This window comes from Capra hircus, chromosome 6, assembly GCF_001704415.2.
Source record: "Capra hircus breed San Clemente chromosome 6, ASM170441v1, whole genome shotgun sequence".
In the NCBI taxonomy this organism is placed as follows: Eukaryota; Metazoa; Chordata; class Mammalia; order Artiodactyla; family Bovidae; genus Capra; species Capra hircus.
This window is the reverse complement of record NC_030813.1, coordinates 114,531,900-114,553,446: the sequence shown is the minus strand read 5'-3', so window position 1 is coordinate 114,553,446 and position 21,547 is coordinate 114,531,900. Positions and strand designations below refer to the sequence as shown.

At 59.9% G+C, this 21,547-nt stretch overlaps 1 protein-coding gene across 11 annotated transcripts in view; it reads left to right on the top strand.

Moving 5' to 3' along the window:
- Positions 1-21,547, top strand: part of ABLIM2 (actin binding LIM protein family member 2) — a 168,470-nt gene that overhangs the window by 77,252 nt on the left and 69,671 nt on the right. For 10 of the 11 annotated variants that reach the window (XM_018049786.1, XM_018049788.1, XM_018049785.1 and 7 more), the window contains exons 7-9: positions 7,852-7,939; positions 12,918-12,976; positions 20,804-20,881. In XM_018049786.1, coding sequence (XP_017905275.1) covers positions 7,852-7,939; positions 12,918-12,976; positions 20,804-20,881 — 225 coding nt within the window. Of the gene's footprint in view, positions 1-7,851; positions 7,940-12,917; positions 12,977-18,952; positions 19,010-20,803; positions 20,882-21,547 lie in introns of all 11 variants that reach the window. The other variant, XM_018049779.1, reaches the window with a different exon arrangement.

The following is a 21,547-nucleotide window of genomic DNA, read 5'->3' as shown; positions in this document are numbered from 1 at the left end:
TTGACATTCAGTGCTGGGCCCAACACAGGCTCCGGGGTTTGGGCACTGTGAGTGGGGCGTCCCCTGGTCCGCCTTGACCGTGAGGAGCAGGAGAAAGGCAGGTCTCGGTGGAGGGTGCAGGAACCTCCCGGGAAGATGAATGCTTTGTTTTCGCCCCTGCGGGCGAGCTCCGGCGCGGTGGTGGCTGAGTCGTCGGCGGGGCCCTGCGCGGCTCAGAGCATCCTCCGCGAGCCGGCTCCGCAGAAGGGGGGCGGCCGTCACCGCGGCGGCGCTGCCTGGGCTCGGCCCAGAGCCTGCTGGCGACCTGGCTGGCCAGGCAGAGGGCTCTTATTGGGGAACGGTGCGGGGGGGTGCGGCAGGTGGCCGGCCAGAGACAGGACCTGCAAACAGGACAAGAAGGATCCAGACTGCCGGCTGGAGGGTGACGGTGTCTGTTCCTGCCGGCCTGTCACCGGAGGGGCGCTGCACCGGGGCCTTGGGAAGGCAGTGGGGGGGCGACTGCTTGGACTGAGCTCTGGTGCCAGGACTGCGTGCAGGTAGGAAGCTCCCTGGGCCAGTGGGGAGGCCATGCTGGCAGAAGGGGGGTGGGCTTGCTGGAAGCTGGGCCGATCAGCAGGGGTGAGATCCTTGAGGCACCTGCCACCAGCCCCGATCCTGCTGACTTGCCTCCCAAGAGGCTCTCCTCTCCAGAGCCCGAGTAGGAGAGCAGCTCGGGGGCCCCTTCCCCGCCTGCAGGAGTCTGCCGCGTCTGCGTGCCCGGGCCCGGAGCCATCTCATGCAGGCGCCCGCCCGCCCGCGAAATGTGCCTTTGACTCCCTCAGCCACGCTAAATACTCAGCATCCTCTGCCCCATGCCCACATCCTGCGTGTCTGGGGTGTCTGTCCCCATGAGCCCTCTCCACACTGGGTCCGCAGGGGACCCAGGAGGGGCTGACGCGGGCCCCCACCCAGTCGCTGGCTGGCTGGCCCCCTGGAGCGTGGGAGCAACCCTGCAGGGCTGGCTCCCGGGGATGGAGTTGCTCTGCGGACGAGCTGGAAAGTGGGCTGCTGGTGCATGGCCAGGGGACCGGGCTCTGAGAAGACCAACCAGCGTCTGATCCGGAGAGGAGGTGCCCAGTGAGGGGGTGTCCCTGGCTCGGTGGCCCCGTCACCACCTTCTCCTCTTGTTCTCACTGGTATTAGCAGGAACAGTTGGGAACTGGCGGGGCGGGGGGTGGGCACTTCTTGCTCAACCCCACCCTCCTTAACCTCGGTCCCACCTGCCTCCTGCAGCCTGGCTGTCTCCATGGTAACGAGAAGCCCAGGGTCCCTCCGGAACCACTAATTAACCCCCTCATTCCTTTATTGCTTCCTCCCTGCTTCCCTTCCTCCTACCCCTCCTTCCTCTGCCCTCCACTCACCTTGCAGACCCTTCCTGAGCACTGTCCCACCCCGGCCTGGGGGCTGGGCTCCCAGGGATGACCGTGGTAGGAGCTCCTCTGCCTGGAGGACCCCTGGGGGGTGCGGGGCCGGTCACCTGAACGTTTCTCCATTTCAAGTGGACCGTCTCCATGACTCCAGAGCTGGCAGATTTGTGCCCCCCTCTCCTTTCCAGCACTTTCCTTTTCACCCTTGTGAGCTGGCAGGACTTTTATCACAGAGAGAAAGCAAGCCCCGACTCTGAACAAATAAAAGCCTTTCCGAAGGACAGAGGTGAAGTCAACTTTTCTCTCTCTCTTTTTTAAATTTAATGAATGTGAAGTCAACTTCTCAAGGCCCCAGCTTCTCTCTCTCTCTCTTTTTAAAGTTTAATGAATGTGTTTATTTTAAAAACACGCTCAGAAGGAACACTTGTTTGTCATAAACCGAAAATCATCTGTAATGAATGTCATCACCCAGAAAAAAAAACTACCGTTAGCATTTAAATGTCATCCTTGCTCATTGTGTGCACACATGCCCACATGGACACACAGACACACACTCAGATACACACAAATACACACAGACATACACATAGACACACATAGACGCACACAGACGCACACAGACACACACACTCAGACACACACATAGGCACACAGACACACAAACAGATATACATAGACACACAGAGACACGTAAAGACAGATATATGCACGCGCGCACACAGATTCACACTCATACTCACACAGAGATACACACGGGCATGCAGACACACACAGGGATAGATGCACAGCAGACACACACAGACACACACAGACACACACACACACAGACCCCACGCAGGCACGTGCTGACTCGCCTGCAGCCTGACGCCGCGTCCCCGCTCAGCACCAGCAAGGAGTGGCGTCTCCGCTCCTTGCCTTCAGCCGTCCATCCGTCAGCACGTTCCCGTGCAAGGACCCTGGGCCGACGTGCTCGCTGCAGGACTTCTCAGAGCCTTGACAGCTGACGTGCCTGGAGGTGGAGTGTGCTATCTCTCTGCTCCCACACTCTGACCAGGATCCCCCTGTCGCCTAGGACCCCATTAGGCATGACGGGTGGACACTGTTTCCCTATTCTGAACGTCTTTATGAGATACCCTCTCTGCGTGCGGCTCTGCTCTAGGGCCTGGGGACAGCAGAGGACGAAGGGACGTGGCTCCGTCCTGGAGCAGTCTCCCCAGGTTGAGTGGGGGTGAGATAGGGGCAGGGCCAGGGGGCCACGCCAGCCTCAACATGCTCCCCCGAGCCCCTGAGCCCAGCACGAGCCTGTCCTGAGGCCAGTGGCATCAGCCGTGGGTCCAGGCTGACTCAGGGGCTCTGGGGGCGGCGGGTCTTTGCTGACATGGCACACAGCCAGGCTCTTCTTTTTGGGGTAAAATCTCCTTGGGCGAGTCTGGGGTGGCAGGGCCCTCTGTGTGGGCTCCTTCACCCCACCCCCACCCATCCCCGCTGCATGCTTCCTGCTAAAGGCTGTCGATGAGCTTCCTGGTAAATTTCATTTTGTCGGCATGCTCTATGATTAGACCTTTTAAAGATCTGGATCCGGTTCTGGTCATTCGCAAAGGAGACTAAATTAGCTTCAAATCCGGGGATGTGTCAGGAGCAGCCACAGGGAGCTGGCCATTCTGGGCTAGGGGGGAACGTGTGCCCTACAGGGCTGGCCCTGTGGGGTGGGGCCCCAGGGGAGGCCTCAGAAAGTAGGCGGAGGCCAGGCCGGCTCTCCCGAGACTGGAAGAGGCCGTGGAGGAATCTGGGAGGGGCAGGGTGTGCCTGCCTCTGATGGGCTGCAGGAGGCCCAGCCTCTGTGCTTCCCCTGTGGAGGAGGGAGCAGGGAGGGCTGGCCTGCTCCTCGGCAGGGAGGAGATGGGGGCTGGGGACCCAGAGGCTCTGCCACTTCGTGTTACCAGCCCAGCCCTCCGCGTTTGCAGTGCTTGGAGCCCTCCCCTCTGCCTGGGGGTCGGTGAGGAGCAGAGCCCACTCAGTGCTCCTGGAGGCTGTGTTCCTAACAAGCCTTGTTCTGCTTGATTAAAGACGACAGCCGCTTGTCGGAAGGCACGCGGCATCGTTGTGAAGGCGCGCGCGTGCTACAGAATCTCACGGGCTTTTGATCCCCTTGGCAATCTGGGCCACCCTGAGCCCCACCTGGGTTTAGGGGGCTTGTGCCGCCTGCCGGGCAGGGGCTGGGGGGTCGGCAACACAGGTGCCGCCTGGGGGCTGACGGCTGAGGCCCTTCTTGGACAGTATTGGGGGGGTTTTGGAGCAGGAGGTGCAGCCGTGTTCCGATGATGGGGAACGCCCGGCCAGCGTGACCACACCAGCAGTACCGAGCAGCGACGGGACTGGTGGAAGGCCTGAAGACTCGACTGTGTTTGAGCTTATGCGCCTGTCTTGGTTGGCCTGGGCTGCTATGCTGTGAACTGCTAGGCTCAAACAATAGACACTCATTTCTCACATTTCTGGAGGCTGGAATTCCGAGATCCAGGTGCCAGCCCTTTGGGTTCCTGGCTTGGAGATGGTCACTTTCTCCCTGTGTTCGCCCACGGCAGAAAATGCTGATGCCTCATCTCATAAAGACACTGATGTCCTTATAAAACACCACCGGGGCCCCAAGAGTCAAGACTTCATTTCCTTCCGCGGACAGATCTGTGAGTGGTCTTCCGTCGCGTTTGTCCCACTCGCCCGGTGACGACCCTGTGATCTGCTTCTACCTCCTGGCTATTGGCAGTGACGCTTCTATGCGGATTTATGTGCGGGTTCTGGGTGGGCGTGTGCCCTTATTTCTCTCGCTCTCTTCATGTTCCTACATAGGGAGGAGCGGAATCGCTGGGTTATGGGGCAGTTTTATGTTTACCGTTTGGAGTCACTGATACTGTTTTCCCAGCAGCTGCACCAATGTGCAACGGCTCCGCCTTCTCCACATCCTCACCAGCACTGGCTATTTTCCATTTTGTTTTATTTAAATTAGACCCTGTGACCCCGGTGGTAAAGAATCTGCCTGCAGTGTGGGAGACTCGGCCGATCCCTGGTCAGGAAGATCCTCTAGAGAAGGGAACGGCTACCCACCCCAGTATTCTTGCCTGGAGAATCCCCCGGACAGAGGAGCCTGGCGGGCTACCGTCGATGGGGTCTCAGAGTCGGACACGACTGAGTGACTCACGTGTTCACTGCCACTGGTGGGCTGAGGCAGTATCTCGTTGGTGTTTGGGCTTGCTTTTCGTTAATGACAGTGGTGGCGAGCATCTTTGACTTGGTTCTTAACTGTTGCTGTATCTTCTTTGGAAGAAAATGTCCTTTCTCGTCGTTTACACGTTTTTTAGCTGAGTCCTTTGTCTTTTTGTCGTTGAGCCGTAAGAATTCTTCATATATTCTGGATCCTCAGCCCCTATCAGATCTATGATTTGCAGATACCTTCTCCCCTCTGTAGTTTATCTTTGCACTTTCCTGATAATGTCCTTTGATTCACACACGTTTTAATCTTTACAAAGCCCAATTTATCTCTCATGTTGTTGCCTCTCGTGCTTGGCACATCCTATCCAAGAGTCCACTGCCAAATCTGGGGTCAGCAAAATGTACTTTCTTCTGTGGTTTTATACTTTTCTGGGAAAACTCTTTTATTGGCATGTAACACACAGAGGAATCCATGAATCTCACAAACTGGGCACACCCAGGCAACCAGCACCCCGACCAGGAGGACACATGCCCAGCACCCCAGACACCGCCTGGGGCCCCCAAGGCAGCCACCACCCTGATTCTAACCGTATGGGATCTGCTCTGCAGTGTCTGGTCTCCAAGGCCTTGGGTCTTCTGAGGCCTCCGTGTTGATTGCTCAGGGAGTGGGGTTGTTGCGGGGGTGGGGGTGGGGAGGAGGCGCGTGTGAACATGGGGTGCGTGCTGCAGAGTCAGGGACTGCCCAGCTCAGGGCAGGGGTCACAGGACCAGACTCCTGGCTCTGCCCCTCCTGCTGTGTGGCCTTGCTCAGCTTCCTCCACCTCTCTGCACTCTAATGAAAACGAGGCTGTCCCAGGGGTGGAGACCCGTTAGTGTGGGAAGGGGCATCCCCGTGCTCCTTGCAGAAACAAACAGTTTGCTGGTTGCTGCTGTTTTTGGAGCCAGGAGTGAGGTCGTCTGCCGGGGGCTGGGCTGGGTGGTGCTTTCCGAATCAGTTCAGTTCAGCTCAGTTCTGTCTGACTCTTTGAGACCCCATGGATGGTAGCACGCCAGGCCTCCCTGTCCATCACCAACTCCCAGAGTTCACTCAAACTCATGTCCATCGAGTCGGTGATGCCATCCAACTATCTCATCCTCTGTTATCCCCTTCTCCTCCCGCCTTCAATCTTTCCCAGCATCAGGGTCGTTTCCGGTGAGTCAGCTCTTTGCTTCAGGTGGCCGAAGTATCGGAGTTTCAGCCTCAGCTTTCCAAGTGGAGGGAAGCGAGTGGGCGCAGGGCCAGCCCCTCATGGTGGCCGCGGGGCTGTCTCTCCACTCAGCCCTAATTCTCCTTGGTCTGGCTGGGGTTTCAAGCCTGTCCTCTTCGAAACCGTCCCCATGGCTTTCTCTGCCCACCTGCCTCAGTGTGGACGTGCCTTGTGGGTATGCCATATAGACCCCCAAGTGGCTACTGCAGAATTTCTGCTGTGTGACATCATGAGGGTGGGTTGTCCCCTCTCCCCCCGCCGAGAGTGAAGGGGGTACCTGCCTGGGGAAGGTGTGAGGACAGGTGTTTAGAGCGCGTGAGTCCTCAGTTGACAACAGAGACCTGGTAACAGGTGGCTTCCGTTTAAAGCCAGGGCTGTTCCAACCCCTCCACTTACACCTCGGGGTAGGAGCTGCTCAGCACGTGGCGTTTTCACTGAAATGGCAGCTTCACTCTCGCTCCATCTGGGCCCACCACTGCCTCGTGACCTGCTCCCCAGATGTATCCCTGAGAACAGGGGTCCTGCAGTGGCCCCAAGCCAGTCCTGCTCTCGGAGGCTCACTGTCTTGTGGGGAAGAATTTCCGAATGAATTATCAAACCCTGTGACCATGGGGCTGTGGGGGACCCCGAGCAGGGGAGCAATCAGGGGCAGCTTCCAAGAGGAGGTGGCATTGGAGAAGAGTTTGGGAACATTCTGGGTGGCCCTGTGGGGAAGCAGCCCTTGGCCTGGAGACGCTGGGCCGCGTGGACTGGCACCGCCAGCCCCACGCAGGAGAGGAGTCTGTTTTGGATTCTTCTTCCCCGATGCACAGGCTTCTCTTGTGGCTCAGCTGGTAAAGTATCTGCCTGCAGTGCAGGAGACCTGGGTTCAATTGCTGGGTTGGGAAGATCCCCCAGAGAAGGGAACAGCCACCCACTCCAGTGTTCTGGCCTGGAGAGCTGGATACGACTGAGCGGCTTTCACTTTCAACTTTCCCCCCAGTACTCGAGGGTTACCTGGTTGGCACCAAAGTCACCAGCAGGGAAGGGGCAGGAAAGTGAGAGGCTTGTGATGAACTTTCACCTTGTCACTTACTGGTGCAAGAGTGAGTATTTCTGACTCAGATTCATGGAGGGGTGATTAACCTTCACATCTCAGCAGGCAGTGAGCGGGGGTTACGTCCACATTTAGCAGCGGGCTGCCCCCACCCGCGGGTGAGGGAAATGGTCACTGTTCCGTCATGCTGAAGACAGTATTTGAGGTGATATTTTTTGGTACCGTGTAGAAATAATCCCGGGTGTGGCTCAGCTAGTAAAGAATCTGCCTGTGGCGCGAGAGACCTGGGTTCGATCCCGGGGTTGGGAAGATCCCCTGGAGAAGGGAAAGGCTACCCCCTCCAGTACTCTGGCCTGGAGAATCCCATGGACTGTATAGTCCACGGGGTCGCAGAGAGTCGGACGCGACTGAGCAACTTTCTCTTTCATGTAGAAATAAGTCAAACCTGTCAGTGTCCTTTGTTTTGATAATTTTGCTATTTGAGTTGGATGAATTTTAAGAACAATAAAAACAGTAAAACACTCATGGAGAAAAGGGAGCAATAGAGACGAACATGACCCGTCGTTTTCACCCCGCCTGTCCTGTCCCTCCCTCTGGGGAAGTAACGTTAGTTCAGTGTCCACACGGAGATACAGAGGACCTGGCCCCCTCTGCCTCCTGGCGGTGGTGGAGACGGGAGAAGTGGCTGCTTCTGGAGGTGGGTCTCTGCTCCGAGGCCTAGCCCCCAGCGGACAGGGGCACGTCCACACACACACACCCTGGACAGCCTGGAGCGTCATGGGCCCCGACCCATCCCCACGGATGTGGACTCTCCCCGCACAGCCGGCCCTCCCGCCTCGCCTGAGCACCTGCGTCGGCGGTGGGGGCGGTGGGGGCAGTGGGTGGTATGGCCCAGCTGATGCTGCTGCCCCGAGCCCCTGGCCCCGGCAGACACGCCTGCGCTTTGTGCTTTTTCCAGGCGGGGGAGAAGCACTACCACCCTCTGTGTGCGCTCTGTGTCCGGTGCGGCCGGATGTTCGCCGAAGGCGAGGAGATGTACCTGCAAGGTAAGAAGAGGGCCGCGCCGCCCGGGACTCGGGGAGCCAGAGCGGCGCTCGGGGACCCGCACCCTGTCCCGGGGTGCTGGCCGCTTTCCCGCTGGTTAGGGAGCCCCGCCTCCCAGCGGGGCCGGGGGTTGGGGCTAGGGCTGGCAGGCTCTCCCCACAGGGACCCTGTTCAAGAGCAGGACCCAGGACTGGTAGACGTGTGGGTCCTAGTAGCATGTGGTCTGTGGTTGCTTCGAGCCTGTCCTGAAAGGCCCTTAGCCCAAGGTGGGGTGGGCAGGCAAGTCTCAGGGTTTCCCGCCACCCCTACCCCTACCTCTGCAGGCTGATGAGGGGGAGTGGAGGCCATGGGCTGCTCCTGAGGCTTCTTTCCTGGTCAGGGGAGTTGCCAAAGCGCCGGTAAAGAGAGCTTTAGAGGAAGGCATGGCCAACCTTGTCACCCGTTCCGTGGGAAATCCCGGACCCACTCACCACTCAAATCACAGTAACAGTAGACTAAAGGCGTCCTGTGGCCCCAGACCTGGAGGAACAGCAGGTCACGGCCAGTTGTCCCCTCCCTCCTTCTGCAGGGGGCCTTCTTGGTAGCTCATTGCTGCTTGTTTAAAAAAAAATTACATCAACACTCAGACCGGCGCAGCCAGCTCCCAGCTATTTCTTTACACGTTTATTGCCTGGGGTGCAGGCAGTTCTCCTCTGAACTGCACTTAGTTTTATCATTTTGATGAACCTGTCCCCCACCCCACCCCCACCACCACCACCTGTGGCTCATTCATTCCTGACTTGATAAAGATTGTTCACATACTTGTCAAAACGATGGGAAGACGTTTTTCAGTTCATGGCAGTCGGGGAGAGGGATCAGGCCGAATTCTACAAGGACAGTGCGGGGGATTTATAGCCAAGGCGCTGGGGGTCGGGGAAATGTGTGGATGGAAAATTATTAGGAGAACCGGAGGGGGATCCCTTGCTGAAGGCAGGCCCGGGGCCTAGACACCAAGTCGGAGGCAGCGGCCGAGGAGCTTGGGCATATGTCAAGGGTTGGGGAGTCCCTGCGCCGCCGCCCCCACCCCCCCGCCTCCCCCCCCACCCCCCCGCCTCCCCCCCCCCCCCCCAGCTAAGGCAGCTCAGCAGGATTCTCGCTGGGCCTGGGTTCCCAGGCTGAAGGCCTTCCCTGAGGGGCCCGGCAGGATGGTGGGATGCCGAGACCCCTCCCCTGCCCCCCACCGCGGTCACAGCGTCTTTTCTGTCTCGTGACCCCGGAGGCAAGCTGAGCAGGCTGCACAGTGTCCCCCAGATGGGCCGTGGGATGACTTCACCCGGGGACCATGTGTCACACAGGCCTGCCTTTCTGAGACAAGCTCGGGGGCTGACGTCAGCCGGGACGGCCTGGTCCCCAGTGTCCCCTCTTGTTCTTTAGTCTTGAGAGCTTATCAAAGGGGTCCTTTGGGCCCCTCCCAGCTGTGCCAGGATGTCTTGGGTGGGGAGGAAGCCCCCTGCAGCCAGAGGCGCCCACCCCACACCACGACAGCGCTTTCGGGACGTGCTGACACCACGCACGGGAGCTCGGGACACGAGCTCGCCATCAAGGGGACCTGGTCTCTGGACAAAGATGCTCTTCATGGCTCTGGGCTGAGGCCAGCTTGCCGTTTCTAAAGCTGGACCTGCCCTGACCTCCTGTGGAGTGTCAAAGCCCATCCCCCCACCTCCCGTTCCCCAGTCTGTGTCCTGAGGGTGCAGACCCACCTGGTGGTATTCACGCCTGCTCCATGGAGCACGGGAGTTGCATGGTGAGGCCCCCGCCCTGTATAGACACCATGAGACCCTCTGCCTGCCTGGTCCACCTGCATGCTGGGTTCCAGGAGGGTTTGTTTGATGGATGAATCCCAAGCAGTGAAAGCTCAGAGGAGCAGGGTCACGAGGCCTCTGGCCTCCAAGGGAGATGAGGCAGCCCCCCCCCCAAACTCCCACCAAATACCAGCCCCGCCTCCCAGCCCTGGGCACACCTGCCTGTCTGCAGACTCGGTACCCACAGGGGAAGAAGGTTGGCACTCACTCATTATCAGGGGTGGTTGTTACGTTAGTCACTCAGTTGTGTCCAGCTCTTTTGCAGCCCTATGGACTGTAGCCCGCCAGGCTCCTCTGTCCCTGAGATTCTCCAGGCAAGAATACCGGAGTGGGTTGCCATTCCCTCCTCCTAGGGGATCTTCTTGGACCAGGGATTGAATTCAAGTCTTCTTGGCAGGTGGATTCTTTACCACTGAGCCACGAGGGAAGCCCAATTATAAGGGGTACCCAGATTAAAATAACGGTTAGATGCTATTTTTCCCATTGGATCAACAAAGGTTAAAAGGACAGACATATCCCGCTATTTGGAGAATTGGAGTAGACGGACCTCTTACCTGGCTGATGGAGCGAAAATTGTGAAATTGCCAAAATGCCTCACAAGCCTTAAAAATACCCAGACTCTCTGAGCCAGGAGGACCCACTTTTAGGAAGCCTTCAAGCCAGTAAGAGAGACGAAGTTGAAATTTGTGTTTCATGGAGTTCCCATGACTTTATTAAGAAATAAAATGTTGGAAGTAACGGTCAGGGAGCAGAGAAAGAGATTCCTATTGATCCTTACGATGGAATATTATGCGGCCCTTAAAAGTCACACTTTTGATATTTGCTTATGTGGAGGAACACTAAGGCATTTTAAAGCAAAACTCACCGAGCACAAAGCTGTGCGAACGTCGTGTTTCGTGCGCGTGTGTGCGCTGGGCGGCAGCGAGTGGGAGGCGACAGATGACTCCCATTTTCTTGCTTATTCCTTTAAGGTCTTGGTTAAATTTTAATAAAAATTTAAAAAATAGGAAGTCCTATTACCAGGACTTCCCTGGTGGGTCCAGCGGCTAAGGCTCCTCACTACCAGTGCAGGGGGCCCGGGTTCGATCTCTGCTCAGGGAACTAGGTCCCACGTGCTGCAGCTAAGGATCCTGCATGGTGTAACCAAGACTTGGGACAGCCAAATAGGTACTTTTTTTTTTTAAAGAACATCTATTACCTTTGCAATCATAAACAATATATTTTTTTAATAAAAGTTCTCACACACCAATCAATTCCCTGTCTCTCTGGGAGCTCCAGGTTGGTGTAGGTGCTTTTCCAACGAAGGGCAGAAATGAGCTCCCTCCACAAGGGTTAACGCATGCGACCTAGAGGTTTTGCAGGCAGAAACGGGCTGCAGCTCCGTCCTGCCCCAGGTTTAAGCCCCCACGTCGAGTCAGGGCCCCCACTACATCTGCTCTGTGTGGCCTTCTGGGGGGCCTGAGAGTGGGGTGGACACAGCTTCCATCTCCAAGGGGACGTGGGCTGGCCTGGCACCAGAGGGCGGAAACCTTCCCCGGCAGAGGGCTGTGTGAGTGGGGTATGGGTGGGTGGGGGGCGCAAGGGGGTCCGGCTGAGGTTCAGTGAGGGAGAAAGCAGGGTTTCCGGACCCTGAAGTTATTACCCTTGCTTCATCATGTTAAGTTCTCCCAGTGGCCTGCTGAGGTAGGATTATTGTTGGCCCTGAGTGAACGTGGGAAAAGCCTGAGGTCTGGGGAGGTCGAGTTTGAATTAGAGAAGAGCAGGACCCTTGCGTGGGGAGCGGGGAGGGCGCTGGTGGTAAAGAAGGCGCCTGCCAATGCAGGAGACACAAGAGATACACCTTCGATCTCCTGGAGGAGGGCACGCAACCCACCCAGTATTCTTGCCTGGAGAATCCTGCATGCTGTAACCAAGACTAGGGACAGCCAAATAAGTACATTTTTTTTTTTTTTTTTTTTAAAAGAACATCTATTACCTTTGCAATTATAAACAATAGGAGGAGCCTGGCGGGCTATGCTCCAGAGAGGCAGACACGACTGAAGCAACTTAGCCCACACGCAGGGCCCTCGGGGCCCTGGGGGACCTGTGACCTTGACGGTGGGGCCATAGATGGGGAAAGCTGGGTGGGGCTGGCATGACCGAGACAGCTCAGACACCCTGGGAAGCAGTGAGGGGCTGGGCCTCTAGCCCACAGTCCCGCTCTCCAGCCCACACCTCAGGTTCCCCCCTGAGGTCCTCCTTCCTGCCTTCCAGCTGAGAGCCCCGCCCCAAAGCCCTCAGCTCCCATCCAGGTCGCGCCCAGCTCCACCCTCCACTGTGCCCATGGCTGGGCTTGGCCCCTGCCCACCTCATGGAGAGGAGCAGCGCCCTTTATCTGCTGCCTGAGTTATCTGGCTCTGAGGAGAAGCCACCCACAGAGTGCTCCTCGAAAGCCTCCTCTGGGAGCTGGGGACCCGAGGGGCCCCGTGGGAGCGCTGGCTTATGGCGATGCGCTGGCTGTTTATTCCATGTCGCCAGTGGGACTCTGAGCCCCAGAGCCCTGAGAGCCGCAGACCCGGGAACAACCCGTGACTCGGCACAGAGGAGGGCGGTGGGGCCCCCATGTGATCATCACAGAGGAGGGTTGTGGGGACCCCGTGTGATCATCACAGAGGAGGCAGTGTGACTCGGCACAGGGGAGGGTGTTTGGTTCCCAGTGTGACTCGGCACAGAGGAGGGTGGTATGGTCCCAGTGTGACTGGGCACAGAGGAGGCCTGTGGGGCCCCAGTGTGACTCGGCAGAGGAGGGCAGTGGCGCCCCCGTGTGATCATCACAGAGGAGGGCGGTGGGACCCCAGTGTGACTCAGCAGGGACGAGGGTGGTGTGGCCCCAGTGTGATCATCACAGAGGAGGGTGGTGGGGCCCTAGTGTGATCATCACAGAGGAGGCCTGTGGGGACCCCGTGTGACTCAGCACAGGGAAGGGTGGTTGGTTCCCAGTGTGACTTGGCACAGAGGAGGTTCGTGGGGTCTCAGTGTAACTCGCAGAGAAGAGCGTGGTAGGATCCTAGTGTGGACACCGACCCCCTCCTCCTGACCCTCGCATAGCCCCACCTCTGGGAATCCAGACTAACTCTTCCTCCTGGCCATCTGTCCGCAGGCTCTTCCATTTGGCACCCAGCATGTCGACAAGCAGCCAGAACTGAAGACAAAAACAAGGTTGGTGGAAGTCAGTCTCTTCCGATGCCCTTTCCCCAGGTTCCGAGCTACACTACACAGTTGAGGCGGCTCAGTGGTCAGTCCTAATGGGCCATGGTGTCCAGGTAGAAAGAGCAGACCAGCTGCTGGCTGGCCCGGAGGCTCCCTGCCCTGGCCCTCCTTTGTTCAGTGGACGCTGATGGCTGCAAAAGTTCAGGGACCACTGAAAAGTTAGCACCTCTCCTGAGTCCCCAAGAACGTCCATGCCTCTGACGCCAACAGCTGCTTCTCAGCGTCTCCCCAGCTGCCCTCAGGTTCAAAAACAAGTAAGAAGGACTTGAAAAGTGTCGCAGCCCGGTTAAGAGGGTGGAGTGGACTTAGCCCAGCGTGAGGCAGGGTCCCGGGGGGAGGTCTGGACCCAGGCTGCCACCGTCCTCGCCTGGTGGAGTCCGGATTCCGCACCTCCCAGCGCTGGCACACACCAGGCGTTACCAACCACGGAAGCCCCGTGGCCGGAGATCTTACCGGGGCTCCGTTAGTCGGTTGACTGGCCTGTTGACTGATTGCCATGTGGTTGCTTTCACTCTCCTGGTGACATCACCCAGGACTGCCAGCATCTCAGGGCTGGTCTTTCTGGCATGGCTTGCCCCACCCTGAGACCTTAGGGGTGTGGTGAGCACCCTCCCCCGAACGGAGAGCTCCAACCACGTGTGACGCTGATCACCTTCCAGAAGCAGGGCAGGACCTGTGTCTAGGCCATGCCAGCCCTCCCTTCTGGGCCAGGGGAGACTCCTCATCCCGCAGAGACACTGCTGGGGTGCCCGGCAGGAGGTGCCATGTGAGGGAGGGGGCCGGCCCGCCCCAGGGCCCTCCTGGGCTGGTGTCCCCAGGAGAGACAGAAATCAGTGCCCTGATAAGCAAGTGATGCAACAGGCTGGCAGGGCCGGAGAGCAGGGGAAAGACCAACTTTCATGGAGATGGTGACGTGGGGACATGGAGGGGGTCCTCCAGAGGAATCGAGTGGGAGCGGAACCCTGAAGAAGGGTGGGGGGTCCCAGGCAGGGCTGAGGGCTCAGGCAGAGGCCCCGGGGCAGGACAGGCAAGCTCCCTTTCGCTGGGGCGGTCAGCAGGGCAGGGGTGCTCCGCCCGCATCTGCAGAAACACAATCCTCCCACCGGGGCCGCCCTCTCGTACCTGGCACCCTGCCTCCCAGCAAACGCATCCTGTGGGCTCTCAGATCTGCCTAGAATGTCGTCCCCTGAAACGTCACAGACGCCTCCGCTCACATCCTCTTCCCCCAGAGCCTCCTCACCAGGCTTTAGGCGCCTCCATCCTGAACCCCCTGGCCCCGACCCCAGCCCTGGCAGATGACAGAGGAGTGTTTGTGGGATGAAGGAGAGAAGTGAATCTGGGTGAACTGCAGCTCAGGGCACCAGCCCCCCAGGCCCCTCAAGGGGAGGTGTGGCAGCCAGCTTTGCTCTGGCAGGGACCACCCCCACCCCTGCACGACCTCCGCTGGGATCCACACCCTGAAGACCCCAGGAGCGAGTGCACCCGTCCCCACCCCAGGGGTGTGAGTCGTGTGTGACCCACAGAACTCCTGGCCTCGTTCCAGCGACCCCTGGTCTCCCACGCCCGCCCCCATGCAGGGCGCCCAGGCCTCGACAAGACTTTGAAAGTCGCCAAATAGGCTACGGGTGAGCCACTGGGCAGATGGGCCCTTGAAGACCCTGGTGACTCAAATGCCCCATAGCAGGGGCGGGTCTGCATCCGGACTTGGCAAAGACAGCTGGGGGACTGCAGGGTGGCCGACGTGCCTGCGGGAAATCAAGCGGGGTATGCGGAGTCACTGCAAGAGCTGGGACCCAGGCCTCTGGGACTCAAGGCCATGGGATGCCCAGGATTCCTTCTGGGAGGAGCGCAGGGCTTGCTTTGCTGGTGGCAGCTCCAGGTCCGGAGGTCAAGCTGAATGGTGTCGGGAGGGAGGGGGGCGGCGAGGGGAGGGGCCGTCCCTGGGTGGGAGTGGGGAGGGGCTGAGTGGAGCGGAGGCTGGAGAGTGAGGTAGGGCCCCAGGACGAGCGTGGGAGGCAGACTGCTCTGGGGGGGTGATTCTCAGTGCCCCCCTGCGGGTCTCCGGCACCTGCGTGCATCAGAAGGAGACCACTGCCCCGAGGAACTTAGGCCTGGAATGATAGGAGCAGAGCTCTGCTGTTGGGGGCACTCTGCTGTTTGCTGGGGATGCTGGCTCTGCTCATTGAGTCCTTTAGTGACACTTCCACTGTGGGAGTGAGGGGGTCCAGGGATGCCTCAGCCGTGGGGAGTGGGTGGGGCCCGAGCGGAAACCGTCCCCTGACCCAGCAGAGGCGGTGGTGCTAGGGGCTGGTTCGGAGATCCACCCTCATGAACGTTGTCCTAGGAGACAGGATGGGTCTCCGGCTGGTGGAGGGGCCCCTCCTCCTCGTGTGGGCCCCTCAGGGAGGGTGGGACCCAGCAGTTCAACAGACGCTTGCCAAGCCCGTTCTGAAAGAAGTCAGCAGAGGGAAAGCCTCCCTTTTCCTCTAGCAGTTGATCTCAGTGGGTCTGGAAGCCTCTGCTTTCCATGGCTCCACCCCTTCATGAGTCTCATTCAGCACACCTTCAGCGAGGGTCTGGCTGGGCCAAGCCTGGTTCTCAGTCTGGGGCGCCAAGGTGACTGTCACAAGTCCCGGCCCGCAGCTGCTGCTGTTCGGAGGAGTAGGAGACTTACCTGCAGGTCGCGTCCGAGGGCCATGGGGACCATCCCACTATACCCGGCGTGGCGTGAGGGCCTGGAGAAGGTGGCCTTGGGCCAGGGCGGGAGGGCTCCATGGAGGAGGACAAAGTGCCCAGGGTCCTCCGTGCCCTACGCCTCCTCTAACCAGGTCAGGGGGACCAGCGCCAACCCTGGATGTGGACCCACTGTTGAGCTGGCCTCAGGGTCTGCAGGGAACCCAGCGGGCCTGGAGGTGGCAGGCATGTCTGCTCTCAGCCTGGAGCCCCCGCCCTGGATGACCGTGGGCCACTGGCCCAGCCGGAAGGAGGCCCTCTGGGTGCTGGAGGCTAGCAGGTCAGGGCAGAAAGAAGGACCATTGTCTCGGGGGCTGGTCATGGCCGCAGAGTTGGCTTCCGGAGCTCGTCTCCACAGATGCTTCGGGAACATTGAGGGCAGAGGCCGGCAGCCTGGGGACAGCTGTCCCTCATATCCGGTGACAGGATCCAGGCCCTGGTCATGCCCTGCGTGTCCCTTGATTCACCCTCCCCGCCCCTGCTTCCGTCTCGCCTGAGAAATGAGACTAAATGCTGGGCAAGCCAGGCAACAAGTGGACAGGGCACTGGGTGGATGGGGCAGTCGGTGCGCAGGGCAGTCGGTGGGCAGAGCAGCGGGTGGACAGGGAGGGCATAGATGACTTTCCCAGTCACTCGGGCCCATGGAGACAGCTCTCCCAGCCAGCTGACCGCCCCTGGCCTGCGCGGCAGGAGAGAGCCGTTTTTCTGTAGTGTGCGTTGAGTGGGAGCCAGCTAATGAGCATGAACCTGCCGGACCTGGTCAGCTCTGAGTCAGCCTGGCGGGGTCGGCTCGGCGGCCGTCAGCCCGGGCAATACTGCAGAGGTGGCATCACTCTCTGAGTCCAGCCTCTGGGCAGAGGTGGCTTTGCTGTAACCTGGCAATGCAGGTGAGAGCTAAGTTGCCCATCTGTAGGGGTGCTCAGCAGTCAGCTAACTAGGCATGCCAGGCCCAGTGGGTTCCAGAACCACCGTCCAGCCCCCAAGGCCAGCTCCAGAGTCCCTGCGAGCCAGCCAGGAGAGTGAGAACAGCCCTTCCTCACTCCTGGAAGATCCCTGACTGTGTGCCGCCCCGGGGAGAGGGCTGCCCCTCAGGACAAGGACGCGCGTCTGCCGAGGGTGCCCGGGGGGATCCCATCGGAAGGCTGTGGTCCTAACGGCCCATCCCCGGTGCCTCGCTGGGTGTCGGATCATACCGTCGTTCAACACACGGTCCCCGAGCACCTGCTGTGCGTTCCAGGCTGGGCGCCAGGAACACAGAGGTGAATGAGGGTCCCTGCCCTACAGCGTCTGGCCGGGGAGAGACGCATGGGCCAGCTCCAGGGTGCAGGACGCTTGCCTGCAGGGAGGGACAGGGCTGGCTGGATGGGCCTGGCGGGCGGGGTTGGGGGAGAGCCTGGCTTCCTGGAGCCAGGGCTTGGCAGGTGTGCGGAAGGGTGGGTCACAGGGGCCGGCCCTGCTCTGGGTGTGGGGTCCGAGTCTGAGGAACTGTGAACAGGCAGGGATCGAAGGAGGTTTCAGAGCCGCGGGAAAGGGTGGCCCTGTGTCTGCTGAGTACCTGGAGAGGCCTTGGTGCATGGAGAAGGTGGTCGGGACAGGGCCAGCCTGGCGGCTCCTGCTCCGGTGGGACCAGAGGGAGCCTGGATGGGAGGGCTGGTCTCCCCCAGGCTGCGGCTGTCTGTGGGCACGCCTACCCTGGGGGCGGGCGGAGGTCCTGACTGCTTACTGCGGGGCTGGGGGGGCACCCAGAGGAGGAAGCCAGAGCCCCTGCACTGACCGTGGGGCCGCTGAACAGAGAGAAGCCAGGCTTGGTGAAGCTGCCCCGGGGGCCCGAACACAAGGACGGAGAGACTGACCCCGAGCGAGGCTGTTCTAGCAGCATTCGCAGTGGCCACCGGGGTGGGAGAGCCAGACCCGCTGTTGGAGCCTCTGTGGCCTTGGGCCAACCACCAGCCCGCTCGGAGCCTTAGCCCCTTGGCTTTAACGTGGAGACGAGCGGGCACTGACCTCCCTCTGTGTGTCCAAGTAGCTTGTGTCTGACCTTAATGAGAGCCAGGCACCCCTCGACCCTGTTGTGGGATAGCGCTTCCTGGGGCTGGGGTGGGTGGACAGGGCTGGACGACTGCCTAGCCTTGGGCGGGTGTGAACAGCACCCCGGAGAACGCAGCTGGGTGCTGGGTTTGATTGTGAGGCTCCTTTGGGCTAGTTGGAGGCAGGGTAGAGAGAAGGTGAGAGACAGCCCAGGTCTCCTGATTCTAGGGGAACCCGCCTGGACTCAGCCCCCTTCCATCTGGGCTCCCTGACCCGGAGGACATTGCGGGGGTGGGGCGCCGCTCCTCTCCCTGCCCTCGCTTTTCCTGGGCTGGGAACCGGGGTACAGAGACGGGGGTCACCGTGTAGCTGCTCAGCTGCCTGCTCGGGACCCTGAAACGTGCAAGAGAAAGCCGGACCCTCTTGCTGCCGTGCACACAGCCCAAGCCCCCTTCCATTGGGGTCGTGATGGCAGTAACCGCGGTGCCACCCTGACAATGCCAGGGAGTGTCCCTCGAGGCCCTATGCTGTTGCTCTCAGCTCAGGGCACTGTCTTCTGAAACACCCAGTCGGCTTTGTGAAGAAGGAACTTCCTGTCGTGAGCTGGAATCAACTGAACTGAGATAAAAGCAAGGGTGACTCACCAGAGCCAAGTCCTTAGCAGGCTGCGCGTCTGAGTCCTCAGCAACGGAAAGAGCCTTCCAGGCAGGCTTTTCCATTTCACAGAGAAGGAAGCTGAGCGTCAAAGGTTTTTCTCAGATGTGCCAAACTCACAGGCACAGCATTTTTGCCTAGCAAAATGGGCCACCTGGCCACCGGGACAGCGGTGAAACACAGACCCTGTGTTTCCCGCCTCGCACGGCGTGTCTCCCTTGAAACCGCAGCACGTGATGTGTGTCTTCCTGGGGGTGGCCGAGCCTCAGGGGTCGGGCTGAGCTTCTCGAGGGACCCCAGCCTCTTGCCAACCTTTGCGAGCCCGTGGTCCGAGGGGACAGGCAGATTCCTGAGCCGATGCCCCATCCCGTGTGTGCAGCCGGGCCGTGGGGCCTCACAGAGGATGCCAGGGTGATGCCTGGGGTAAGGAGGCGGCTGGACCGGCTGGCAGGTGACCGAGCGTGGCGATTCCGCGGAGCTTCACGCCCTGCCCTTCTCTTTCCTTTCCAGATGCAGACCCAGGTTTCCCACCAGGCTTGCCCGGGCGCCACCCCCTACGCCTGTCAGGTTTGCCCCTGCCGCCGCCTGTCGGGCTCTCGTCCGGTCCTGGTGTCGTCCCGTCCCCGCTGGTGTCGTGCTGAGTGTAGGAGGCTCTGGGGGTCATCTCCCCGGAGGGGAGGAGGGCGCGCTCCATGGCAGGCATCTTTGTTGTTCAGTTGTGTCCGACTCTTTTCAACCCCGTGGACTGCCGCACGCCAGGCTTCCCTGTCTTTCCCTAGTGCCCAGAGCTTGCTCAAACTCACGTCCATCGAGTCGCTGATGCCATCCCACCATCTCATCCTCTGTCGTCCCCTTCTCCTCCTGCCCTCAATCTTTGCCAGCATCAGGGTCTTTTCCAATGAGTTGGCTCTTCACATCAGGTGGCCAAAGTATTGGAGTTTCAGCTTCAGCATCAATCCTTCCAATGAGTATTCAGGACTGATTTCCTTTAGGATGGACTGGTTGGATCTCCTTGCAGTCCAAGGGCCCCTCAAGAGTCTTCTCCAGGTGTTAGCCACACCAAATGCGCTTAAACAGCGAAGGGAACTGTCCTCTCTCAGCTCTGGAGGGTGCAGCTCCAGGGCCCGCTGGCAGACTCGGCTCCTCACGCGGCCTCGCCTCTGGGCGTGTGGGGGGCCTCGCCTCCCTGTGTCTCACCCATCACCCGTCTGTGCCCTAGCCTCCTCTTCTCATGAGGAATACAGTCAGATCCAGGCCTGTCCTGAAGACTCCATGTAAACCTAATTACGTCTCCAAACACAGTCACGTTCTGGGGTCCTGGGGTGTGGGCTTCAACCCATGAGCTTTGGAGGGGAGCGGTTCAGGCTGCTGGCGGGAGGTGTGGACCACTGTGAGGGGCTGGACAGGGCTCCAGGGGTGAGGGGGGGGGCCTGCTTAGAAAACGAGAGAGGAGTTGGACCTCCCTGGCCTCCTGTGGTTAGGACTCCACACTTCCACTGCAGGAGGCACGCAAACCCTGTGGCCTGGCCAAATAAAAAGCAGAACACGGGAGGAGCCTTGAGTGGGGGGCGGGAAGCAGGAGCCCGATCGTGGAGACGGGTTTCATTCGGATGAGGCGAGTGCGGGGGCTGGAAAGCTAGGAGGCTGGGTGGTCCCGGCCAGCCAGAGGGCTAGACCAGGAGAGAGTCCAGGAGCTGCCAGGGCACACCTGGCAGGCGGGGATGGACTCGGGTGCAGAGAGGGGGGCGGGAGCTGGAGGAACACAGGGTCGTCACGGTGGTGGAGGGCCTGACCCAGCAGAGCAGAGGGGACGGACGGTTGTGGGGTCTGTCACCTCCGGGGTGCGGACGCCATGGCCAGAGATGAGCGAGGAGGGCTGGGGGATGGTCCCCAGCTGCAGTGGGCACGCGAGGAGCAGGTCCCAGACGGGACGGCCAGACGGCGGCCAGCAGAGGCGGGGCTGGAGGCACTGCAGCGCGCCCCCCGGAATCGACGCAGAGAATCTGCTCTCCGAGCGCCTCGATCCTGCCTTTCCCTGAAAACGCATCATCGCTTGCTCTCACCCTCCAAATAAAAAGATCATTTCAGCGACGGGAAAGCTTCGTGGTCGTGGAACGAGTCCATCCTGCCCTGGGAGCACACGGCCCCTTTGCTGGCGGCCAGGGTCACCCGCTGTGTCTCCTGGTTACAGCTTCCTTGTCGTTCATCCAAGCCTGCGTGTTTATTTTTCAACCTGCCCATAGAAAGGGTCTCGTGAGCTCCAGCATTTCGGCTGGCGCTCGGCTTGCTATAGTTGCCTCCGGAAGGTTCTCTGCGTCGACAGAGCCTGCTTCAGCCTCTCCCTGTCTCCTCGTCTCCTAGGAAACCAGGACTTCCTCAGAGAGCATCATTTCTGTACCTGCTTCCAGCACCTCAGGGTCTCCGAGCCGCGTGATTTATGTAAGTCGGATTCTCTGTGGAGGGGGGAGGAGACCAGGGGCCCGGGGTCCTTGCTGAGTGTGCCCTCGGGGGGCACGGGGCGTGGGGCCGCGGGAGAGATTGGCACAGGCTCTGAGGCTGACTCGGGGCCTCCTGCGTGGATGTGTTGTGTGACCGCGGCTGCCCCGGAATGTGGCGTCCGGCGTGCAGAGAGGTGTGCTCACGGCCGTGGTTTACAGTGGTGCCGGTGAGGACACCTGCCTGCACCCTGCAGCCAGGGCTTGCCTGGACACACAGCGCTCGCCAGCCACAGTTCAGACCCGTGCCTGTGGGTGTGGAAAGTTCCTGACGTGTCTCGCGAAGGAGCATGTGAAGGATGACATGTCTCCGTGATCCCATTCTCATTCACGTGTGTGTGTCCATGTGTGTACAGGTATGGATATTGCGTGTGTGGGTGTGTGTGTCTGTGCACATACAAGTCTAAACACAATTGAGAACATTTTAACTAATTATTGACAGCAATTACCTCTGGGTGGTGGCTTTAGAAACAGAAGGTGACTGTTATAATTACTTGCTGGTCTGCTAGTCTAAAGAGCCTGTGCTGCGGGGAGGGAATGGGCAAGCGGGGTGAGCCCTGGACTGCAGGCTGGTCAGCCCGGCTTCACCCCTGCAGGCTGGTCAGCCCGG